The sequence below is a fragment of the Aplysia californica genome, unplaced genomic scaffold (genome assembly GCF_000002075.1).
Source record: "Aplysia californica isolate F4 #8 unplaced genomic scaffold, AplCal3.0 scaffold00006, whole genome shotgun sequence".
Lineage (NCBI taxonomy): Eukaryota > Metazoa > Mollusca > Gastropoda > Aplysiida > Aplysiidae > Aplysia > Aplysia californica.
In genome coordinates this window covers 1,028,427-1,040,181 of record NW_004797276.1, presented here as the reverse complement: position 1 = coordinate 1,040,181, position 11,755 = coordinate 1,028,427, and the positions used below count along the sequence as shown (strand labels likewise).

Genomic DNA, 11,755 nt, shown 5'->3' with positions numbered 1-11,755 from the left:
AACAGGCACTTTGCTCTTACTTAGCTTTGCTTTATTCGACCATTTTTGTTCCAACTGACAGTCTTTGGATTTGCAATGTTTCTTATCTGTTAATTTATTTCAAATCTATTCGTCCAAAGCATCTGCTCACTTTACCTATCAAGAAGTACCACTTAATTCAAATAAAAACGCAGAAGTATCAACAGCATGTCCGGAAAAAATATTTTCCTTCTAGTGGGAGCAAATAAATAAAATTATCTTATCATTCTTGGCATGTTTGGTTTATTCAATTATCTCTTGTAATCATAATTCTCTCTCTCTCTCTAATGTATATATATATATATATATATATATATATATATATATATATATATATATATATATATATAAAAATTCAAAACATAGTTTATAGACATTCATATAATCATGGAAATACAACGTATGATCTTGAATTTTATCGGATGCACGTAAATAAATCACAATATAGAAAATACTGAAACGTACTGGCGGGCGTCCAATTATGAAAAAAGAAAATTTAAGTGCAAATCTATTATACTCAATGGTAATAATATGACATTTTCAAAGGGTTTTGTGGAAGATTCATTATGACCAGTGAACACGTATAACCTTGCCTTACCTGCGATTATGCTGCAGATGGGACAATTCATAAACACAACTTTCTTGCTAGCTTTTCTCCCTACGACTTACCTTTAATCCCTGCTTTTATTCTACCTGTCAGCCAAGCTTTTAGCCAGACGAGTCTTCAGACTGGCCTATTGATTGTGAATCTCACCAGAACGTGGCGTCCAGTGCTTCGGTGTACCTGGCTATTCGTTCGCATATTATAGCTAGTACTCAAGAGGCGACGAGATTATGGTTGATAGGCGAAAAAAAGAAACCCACTGAAAATTACTTGTATTGGATTCTAAACCTGGACCTGGAAATACATCGAGAAAGATTGCATTACAAAACACAGAACCATCTCTACTTTCAGTTCGATGAGTGCTCTGTATGTCTGTACCATTATGTGCTATTCCAGCACTGAGAAAAGGTTGCCATGATTATCAGTCTGACGAAGTGATAGAATAGAGAGATGTTTCAACAGCTCATATCTGCATATCCATGCTCGATGTTCAGTTTTTCTTGTCATGTAACCCCCCCAAAATAAAAGAAAATTGTGTAACGTTACCCAGGATTTATTTCAACTGTTATTGGCTTTTGTTTTACTCCCAAACTTGCACTTACCACAACTTTCCAGGATTTAAACAAAAATTGAATATGTCAAGTACGTTTCGATAAACTATATTGAGTGAGCCCTATCAATGTCATTTTCTATTTCTCTTTGTGACTACATAATATCATGCTGCAATTTTCTGGAAAATCAAGAAAATATTGTCCCGGTTCATCACAATCACAATAAGCCGTTGACCCGATGAGGACGAGGAATTGAAAAAAAACACGATTTTATAACAAGTAAATGTATGAAGCAAATTCAGCTACACGTGATTTGATGCTGGCAGTGATCAGGACAATGTTCGTGATGTTCATTCAGGCAAAGAGGGGAAAAAATGAACTAGTAAACATTTTAGGAGCTATTTTGTTAGTTTAAAAGATAGAAAGTTTCTGTCTAAAACTGAATCCCAGGCTGAATTACAGCGCATGATTTTTTCTTGGAAGATCTGATCCGTTCCTGTTAGCGCCTCTCTCAGCGGTACACTCTGTTGACCACAGTCTTAGCACATTTTGAAGAGGGAAGCTGAACAAGGGGGTTCGGGGGATTTTTAAGCCTTTTCTATCATTTTTTAAAGCTCCAGGGAAGCACATTCATGTATGTACTATAGCGCTATTGTACATTCAAACTTTTCAAACGTTTTCTATTGATCATCAATCCAGGCATTCATACAAAATTACCCTCTTCGGAAGGCGGCGCAAAGTGACTTTTGCTTTATTATCAGAATAATAGCCAGCCGCTACTGCTTTTAGGATCATCCCTCAGTATAAAACAGGTTTTGTACTATGCCCTTGAAAACCATGTGTAAACCTCAAACCTTGAATGTATCAGCTTGAGCGTTAAATTTGTTCAGCACATTCTAAAAGCTTATGGGTCCAAAGGGGGGAAATAGCGATCATTTTTTTGTTTGTTTTGTTTTGTTTAGTAGACCACTATGTGTACAAGGAAAGGTATACACTGTAGTTGAGAATCTACAAACATTCAAAAATTGAAATTTCTCAAAAGCTTCAAGCATCATAAATCGTTGCAATGTAGGATATGGCAGTAGCCTGGAATGAAGACGTTTCTCGACAACACCACAGGTACCGTGGCAAGGAGCAGAACACGAAGCCACTGGGCAGGGTCAAGAGCGCTAGCACCAGATTCCGTGTTGGAAGAAACACCTGGAAAAAACAGTAGTTAATTATCAATAAAGTGCATTACACGTATTCTGATTTCCCAAAACTTAATAGAGAGCTCTACATGGCCCAACTTCTTTTCGTAGAGCTCAGGAAAAGGAAAAATGTACGAGGGGGATTTTACCACAGAAGGTCACTTCACATTGAAAGAAGGTGCAACGCCTAGAATTGCCATCAATCTGTGGCCAATGTCCCTGTGTTTTACCGGTTTTGCTTTTTATTCCCTGACTTCTACCTCTCCCTTTTTCTTCTCTATACTAAGAATTTAGCAAACGCTTAAATCGACCTATTTGGTGTTGTCCTTTTTTTATTTGAAGAAAACAAAATGGACTGCTTCCAGCAAATTTGTTATCATATGTTATGCCATTATAAGTAGGCCTACAGCTCTAAGGTCTGATAGACTGCGAATGAGGACAGACTGCAATGACTGACTGAATGCTCACGCCCGTGCTGCTCAGTTGTTATGTAATAAAACGTCCGACGATCCCTCTGTTTTTTTCGTATGTCTGTCTTTGATAAGACTGACCGTGTTCTTGTTCCTGCCGTAAATTCTAACAGCTCAGATAATGATAAGTTAACTAATGGCATTCACTATTGATTTTAATGTCACTATTTATCTGGTAAAAATGTGTGTCTTCACTTTCAGAGAGAATAACTCCAAAATGATTCAGGACTTGAGACTCGGGTAAAATGAGTGTACACTCACCCTTGAAAAGTTGTCTCCTTTATTACAGTACACACTAGACTTTCCAGTTGTCATCTTCTTTTCACCCTCACCCCCCCCCCTCTTTCCCCTCCGCTCCCTTTCCAGCTCGCCGTCTCTCTCTCTCGTTCCCCCATCCCCCATTTCAGTCTTCTATCTATCTATCTATCTATCTATCTATCAATCTATCTATCTATCTATCTATCTATCTATCTATCTATCTATCTATCTATCTATCTTTGTGTGAATGTTTGAGGACGCTACTTGTAAGTCCTACTTCTTTTCTGTTATTTCGGTCTGTCTATGTTGCTTTTCCCTTGCGCTAAACGGGAGCTATCGTTTCGATGTGTTCCTTGCTGATTATTTTTTTTTAAATAGTAGAGTGTTTTACAGCGCTCGCAACTGCATAAGATAATCCCTTGCTGATTACATCAAAGCTAGCAAGCTCAGAGCCACGCCCCCCTTTTCCCTCCCCCTTCCTTCCCCTCATTGGTGCTCCTCTACTGCTGGACATTCCACGTTTCACACCGCTACATCAACACGTTCGTGTGACTACAGCCTGTGTACAATTCCCCCACTATCTGACCTGTCCAAATACCGTGTTCTTGACATCGATTATCATTACAGGGGTGAAGGAGTGTTAAGATAAAAGAGAAAAGGATGAACCTCTCCCTGAACTAAAAACAACAGGTAGCTCTGATTATCACAGACATGTTTTTACAAAGGACGATAGCTATATAATTTTTTTCTTGCAAGTCTTGCAAACGTACTAATCTCGTGGTGGTGTGCCATTGAAAAATATTATGCTACATTATATTATTTTCAAAACTTTTGGCAAATATTGGGATATACGGTGTTCTTTTATTTTGTTTTTTTGTTTTTGTTCTCAAGGAACTATCGGCTAAGTAACCATTCGAAAAAAATATTATTATAAACAGAACTCCGGCACTCTCTACTTTCTTGTTTCTTCCAAGCTACCTCTGTTATCTTTATCTAACGTCACATTTCCCCTCCCAATCTTTTTTCCATTTTTGCCCCCCCCCCCCCCACACACACACACATACTCACAAATATTTCTTATTATGTATATATGAAGAATCTGTCATCTCTCTTTATTGAGTCGGAAGAATTGTGAAATACTTGAATTTACGGTACTTCTGTGGCCGCACTTCTAGAACGTTTGTTTCAATCGGTGTACTTATGCAGTCTTCTCACGAAAGCAAAACATTCTTTTGGAGTGCTTTAAATCTGCGGAACAGACATAATTTCCTGCTTTCTAAATCCCATTCCTTATCAAACAATGGTGTCGTTCTGCCCCATGTGACCACAATGGCAGCTCTTCCTGTTCTCGTGAGCTTCTATAATTGGCTGTGTCAAAACCGCTGGGTCTCACTGTCCAACAAAAAGCCTGTGGCATTAAATTTGTCCACGCTCCAAATATTGTGTTTCAAGAGAACATCAAACAAGGTGGCTCTTAACACACAGTCTTTCTCATTATCATGGATCGGTTTGGGTTCAACAACTTTTTGATGAACTGCCCCAAGATGGTGCGGATAGGCACTTTTGTGTTTTCAAATTGCACGTTTCAAAATCGTAATCCTGACCTTGATATCGCAAACTATTTGCGCATAATACAGAGCGCAGAAGAAAAAACAAACGGTTAGATATTTTCTTCGGAAAAAGAAAGCAATCAATACAGTATAGGGACAAATTGTGTTAGCTGAAAACAAGTTATAAACAGACACAAACTTTCGAATTGTGACCGAGGAAAGGCCAACATTACTATTGCGTATCAAACTGAACACTACGAATGAGCGGCCAGAAACCTACAAGGAACCGAATCCAGGAGAAAAAAAAGAAGTCAACTTAATTTGCAGGTGTGCAGCAACAACGCCCGACAGTCAGCTGATCTGTCCACGAGAATAAAGTTACTGGAGCATTGTTGTGTGGAAACTCTGCCTTCCGCCCCCTCACTTCCTCTCCCTCAAAAAAAAACAACAACAACAACAACACAACAACAACAACAAAACAAACAACAACATTAACTGTATCTTATACAATACCTCCTGTATACACACACTTGTGTACATAAAATGGAAATATAAATAAACAAAACTAATTAATTAATTAATTAATTAATTAATTTTTAAAAAATGAAATATAAGCAAGATCAAAATCAATACTAATAACCAAACCTATTCACCCCTTTCCGTAGATTGGCTAGAATAAGTTGAAAAGCAAAAAAGAAGAACAATGAAGTGTGTCAGATTCTCCACACAGGACAAACCCTACTGAATAAAACAAATGTAAGAAAACACGACCACCTAAAACGACACGAGACCATTGTGAAAGAAGGGCTTGAAGGACAGATGTGGGACAGAAATAGAGCCAGGGGAAGACAAAGAGTAACTTGAATGGACAACATAAAAACCTGAACAGGCCTGAATATGGCAGAATGTGCAACAGCAGCTCCCGACAGTAAAGGATGGTGGGTCATTACATGTCAACCTCTGAGTCACAGATAACACCTCCAGGTATCCGGGTATTCAGTATTCACTCCGCAGAAAAACAAACAAACAAACAAACAAACAAACAAAAACATCAAACAAAGCTCAAATACTTACTCCTGCCGTCTTCAGGCTGCTGGTCAATGGCAGCGGGTCTGTGGTTGGGCCTGTACTTGGGTCTGTTGTGCTCGAAGCGCACGCGATCACCTTTTTCCAGATTGGGTCGGGGTGTGAACACGTAGGTGTTGTGAGGTTGCTGGTAGGGGTTGTGTCGGGGTGGGTAGGGGGTGGTGCGGGGGAGGGGTGCACGGGTGGGGGGCGGGGTGGTGGTGCGAGGTCGTCGGTAGTCTGAGTAGTCTGTTGAAATGGGAGGGGGGGGGGAGAAGTATGTTAGGTTTTTTTTAGTTGAGGTTTTACGGACTGCATAAGGTCATATGAGTGCTAGAAGATTAGGGGTATTACAAGAAAGTAACAAACATAAAAAAGAAGAAGGGGAGATAAGGACTATAGATGTTTGATAGGAAAGAAGGAGCAAACCACACCAGAGCACCAGCCAACCACCCACGAAGGATGTTAAGTATTGTATTCTTTGAATACTCTATAGTGCCGTATGTTTAAAAATGCCTGTTTTAGTTGACTGGGATTTTGAGTTGTACTGGTATCTTTGGATTTGGGTGACGCGTGACAGACATGTGGTATGAAGTGTTCAACTTACAGTGTGGCACACAGTCATGATAAGGTTTTGATTGTGCTGTGGGTGCCAGTTAAACGGATTTCTTTGACAAGACATCGTGGCAACGATTGCCTGTTGAATAGCGAACATTCTGAGAGAGTGCGAGTATGTGTGCGTACGTGGATATATTTTGTGTCTGTGGGTGAGTGTGTGTTTGTTTGTAAGTGTATGTTTGTGTGGGTGTGCATGTACATGTATGTATGTTGTGTGCGTGTGTGAGTGTATGTATGTGCATTTTTGTTGTATATATTGGTATGTGTGTGTGTATGTGTTTACATCTATGTTTTGTATTTGAATGTGTGTATGTATGTGTGTGTATATGTGTGTGTATGTGTATGTGCATGTATTCTGTATATTATGTGAGTATGTGCATGTGTGTGTGTGTGTGTGTGTGTGTGTGTGTGTGTTTGTGTGTGTGGGGGGGGGGGTACGGGGTGCATACACGTGTATATGCGTGTGTGTAGATCGTGCAATACTACGAAGTCCATGTCACTGTCAAAGATACATTAATTTGGGAGGTAAAAATCTAAATATGTGCGCGACTGGAAAGTCCAAAAAGAAAGTATCATTTTACCTCTCTTTCAATAACAAAAGAGCGTGCCACTCACCGTACAGCTCCATGCTCCCACTGTCCATGCCCAGTTTGTTGGAAGCCTCGCAGGTGTAGTGACCATAGTCCTCTTGTTCAATGTACATGATGCGCAGACTTAGGGTCACTGAGTACTCCTCTTCACGGTACAACTCTACGCGGAACTTGCCACTCTATACAATAAGCAAATAATTATATGATTACTATATAAATTATTATATAATAACAATATAACTACATATGTGTGATACATATATATATAAATAAATATATATAATATATATAATATACATATATATATAAATATATATATATATATATATATATATATATATATATATATATATATATATATATATACAGTGTGTGTGCATGTGCTTGTGTGTGTGTGTGTGTGTGTGTGTGTGTGTGTGTGTGTGTGTGTGAGTGTGTGTGTGTGTGTGTGTGTGTGTGTGTGTATGTGTGCGTGTTTCTGATAACGCATGTGTAACGTATAATACGATAATATATACTCATAGTATCTCTATACATGGAAGAGTTACAACACTGCAATGCGTGATTTAAAACAAATGAGAAAAGAAAAGAAAACCAACAATATTATCAATGCCCATCCTTACGATGCAAAATGATTTTCTTCTGGTAGCCTAAGGAAGTCTCTTTTTATCTCCTCAAGTTACGTTGTACTACTGTCTTACCAAAGTCTTCATCTCCGTGCCGTCCTTTCTCCAGATGCCAATGGCCTGTGGGTTGGCTGTGATGATGCACTCCAGGATCGTCTCCTTCCCGATATCTTGGCCCATCCGTTTGTTGGGCAGCTCGATCTCAGGAGGAACTGGTCAATAGGGAAATTCGAGAGAACTCGGTGTGTATTCCCCCATTAACGCATATGCCACACTGGTTCACTTTCTGAACAGACTTACATTCTACGCTTATTTACATACCACTCTGATTTACATTCCCCCGCTGACGTACACTCCGCAACGACTTACAATCCACATTAGCTCACATTCCAAGTTTATTTAAATTCCACGCTTACATATATTTTACGCTTACTTACATTACAAAATAAGTAACATTCAACGATGACTTATAAGTTATATGCCACTTTCACTTACATTCCACGTTTACTTACATTCCACAATTAATTACATTCCACGCTGACTTAATTGCATTCCACTCAGACTTACATTCCACGCTGACTTTCATGAGTTTGTTGACCGGGGGCGGCACGCCGTTGAAGGCGTTACACTCGTAGGTGTCCCCGCAGTGACGGCTGATATTGTGGATGATCAGAACTTCGCCGCTGATCCCGACCTCTGATACAGGTGTGACGTTGTGAGGATTGGAGACAAGGGAGATCACGCGTGGGGATGAAGGGAAACGGGGATTTGGGGATTTGGGAGGGGGCGTAGAGAAGGGGGTTGGGGGATGAGAGGATGAGAGAGAGAGAGAGGATTCGGGTGGGGGATTAATAAAAAAGGAAGTTGGGGAAAGGGAGGGTCATGGAAAAGGGGGGAAGGGAGGGAGAGAGGAAGTGGCGTCAGCGTTGGGTAAGAGAATAGGACGTGGGGATGTAGGGCAGAGAGGAAAGGGGGGAGGGGGATTTTGCTAATATTGTTAGAGTTGCACAGTATAATAACTTTGTTTAATATTGCATAGTTAACGTTGAACAAACTTGAATAAGAATACCTTATTTTCGCACTGAAAATATGGTTGTTTGTTTTATTCAAAGAACGATAACGTCCCTAATACAGCTGGTTTTACATACGCAATTCAAACTCCGATTCCACTAATTTAAAAAAAAAGAATTATGTCACCTATCATATGTCTATTCATTTTCTTAGAACTCAAACCCCCACTTCTTTATTCCACGTGCTCAATAATTATTGAAGTAAAGAAGCAACAGTTCATACAAGATGTTGTTATCCCTTATATTATGCTATTGAACAAATGTTATTTCCAGTATACAAAAAATTCCAAAGAAAAAAATTCGTATTCAAGTCGGTGTCAAAAATATTTCCCCTGCTCCATGCATTTCAACTAGGTAAATAAAACGTATAATGAAGTTTATAAGAAGCAAACCCTGGACACAGCTTAAAGCATCCTGAATTGAGTAACTTTCCTGTACTAATACACTTGGACAAAACTGAAAGTAGAAGAAAAATCTTTTGCAGGCTAATGGTACTGACCATGCAATGCAATGCCTTTCCTGGCAGATATAAAAAGCTAATTTCAATTTGAAGACGCTGATAAATGTTTCTTCGGCAGTCACAGACAACGTCAATACATCATGTTTTTTCCCATCCAAAATTTTACGTGACATTTAATTTTACAAGGCTATGATTTCGAGGCAGAGCCATCAGTGTCAGAAAAGAGGGTCTGTTTATAGCATTAAGTAAAACTAAGTGATTCACCGCACCTTACAGCAGTGTGTTTACATCTTTTTCAGGTTATCCCATGATAAAGTGTTGATAACTATAATTCACGAAGTCACTCTGCCACTCGATAAACCGTGTTAGATGTAGAAAAAAATCTATCAGAGATTTGGATGACCGTGTTTAAGTTAATTGTCTTCAATCTGACCTATGAATACTACTTTGTATTTCACCGCACAGAGACATATTAGTATGCTTTTTGTCGGTTAAATTTTAGAAGGATATAAAAGAAGGACGACTGGGGATGCATTTGTCAAGTTTTGATGACCACTTCCATTCATTTTCCTAGAACATTTGATTAAATCTTTTTAAATTGCATCTCTCAAAACATAACTGAAATTCAATAACAAGGTCCTTGTTCGCCTGAAACATCTAACCACCCAGTTTTATGAGGAACGTCTTGATGTCAATCTGACTTTGTTTTAGAACTAATACTTCTTGTCACAATGGCGTCCTTTCTGTCAGCAACCTCCACTGGGTTACAGGCACATTCTGATCGATGAATTGTTCAAAAGTGTGCATCTATACGTCTGTCGGACACGATATAGGCCTAATATGCTATTTGTGAGCATCTGGCCAAAAAGACGAAAAGTCGACCTATAAATTTTCGAGCACCAGGTTAACAAAGTTTTAAAAAATCAATATTTCACCAAAAACATGCTTCTATTAAGAAGAACATTTCGACATCTTGTTTAATTTGCCGAAGAGTCATATAGAACAGACGGAAGAGCAGATAGTACTGCACACTAATCTGTGTTCTGCACAGGCTAGAGAAGTCGAAAAGCCCAATGCCAGCGACGTCATGAAACACACCCGTTGGTCGCGCGACAGATCCTAATCCTTTTTCATACTGTCACCATACATAACTGTACACAACGTATAGACCTGTTGACGTGTGTGATAAACGTAGGCAAACAGTATACTGGCACGGTCTCTTTTTGGCCTAAAATCGACGCAGGTACATTCTCGTATCTCTTTCTTATGTGTCACTAACGTAAGGCTTGATCATTTGTTTTAATTAAGGGTTGCCAGTGAAGATATGCACGACATAATCCTCTAAATTATTTTTTTTGTTTTGAGCATTTCGGCTATCCGATAGTTGTCTTACAAAGATAAAGGTGGAAAATCGGTGAGTTTATTCACTTTCGGTTTCCCGCTGCTTTCGGATTAACTGTGTTCGGTTTAAGCAGATGCCATAGTATCATAAATCCGTGGAGCTTACTTAAAGTTGCATTGCATTATCTCAAAACTTTTATTTTCCTATACTCAATATTCTCGCAATACTGCAAGAGGAACTTAACTTTACGCATTCACGAGTAACCAGTTGTTCCTTAAGTTCTATCACGAGTTTCCTTCTTTTTGTTTTCACTAGCTTCAGAACACAGTTTGGCTAATTTTGGCCAAATTATTACTAACAAATCCAATAATATTCTACTGTACATGAGACAGCAGGCAGTGGCTTTGATAAATCTCAATAACTAATCGAATAGTCTTTTCTCACAACAAATGCACATTGAAAGTCGGAAAGCACTAAGAGTGAGTGGTCCATCTTAACCATCTCAACCAGCATACAACACTTTCTAAAAACAGAAATAACCTTAAGATTGCAAATGCAAAAGGGCAACTTCTAAATGCATGCTATTTCATCAGCTGTACTATAGCATCTATAGCTTACAAGACGCACCTGAACGTCTAACCGTTATGACGCCTGTTCACATAGGCAACAGTTCTCATGTTTACATTGTACATGCTGGTAATAAGCCTGACTCAGATACGGCTGACTCAGAAAGACAATAAGGAAAAAAAATCGAGCGCATTACTAGAGTCCTCTAAGAAGACAAAGATAGCACTATACTCATTCATAATGGCAGAACATGCTGACGCTTCTGCTTTTCAAAACCAGTTTTTATTTAAAATCAGAAAAGAAGTCAAGACTTCATAGATCTCTTTACACAGATTATATATAATAAAGCTGCACGCAAAATTTTGTCAGTGTTTATTTTTTTGTCATATTCTTCTTTTTCGTAACAACATCTTTAAAAAAAAACAAAAAAACAAATTACAACATTTATAACACATTCTGATTGAGGAAGTTTTCATAATGGGCTCATTTCTTTGGACCCTAATTATGAAATCACTGTAGGCCTATACACTTAAGTCATATTTCATGCATTTCATGATTTAGAAAAAAATATCGTTTCATGGCAAAATTCCTTTTTCATCAAGAGCAATACGTAGAAAAAGAGTCAGTGTGTACACACACACATCAACGAAGAACAAAAATTAACTATTGCAAGACAACAATCTTGATTCAAATGAAAGTTGCATAAAAGAAAAATTCAAGACAACAAAAAGCATGCACCTGAATCATGTCAAAGAAATGTGTGCTTAAATGTTTAC

The 11,755-nt window shown here is 38.6% G+C and overlaps 1 protein-coding gene across 2 annotated transcripts in view; it reads right to left on the bottom strand.

The window, feature by feature from the left end:
• Positions 1–710: 710 nt before the first annotated feature.
• The window catches only part of LOC101850858 (opioid-binding protein/cell adhesion molecule homolog), a 90,662-nt gene continuing 79,617 nt past the window's right edge, over positions 711–11,755 (bottom strand). For both annotated transcript variants that reach the window (XM_035968960.1, XM_013081327.2), the window contains exons 5-9: positions 8,108–8,236; positions 7,616–7,752; positions 6,940–7,093; positions 5,716–5,955; positions 711–2,373 (exon numbers count right to left, since the gene is read on the bottom strand). In XM_035968960.1, the coding sequence (XP_035824853.1) occupies positions 2,225–2,373; positions 5,716–5,955; positions 6,940–7,093; positions 7,616–7,752; positions 8,108–8,236 (809 nt within the window). In that variant the 3' untranslated portion in view covers positions 711–2,224. The remainder of the gene's footprint in view (positions 2,374–5,715; positions 5,956–6,939; positions 7,094–7,615; positions 7,753–8,107; positions 8,237–11,755) is intronic.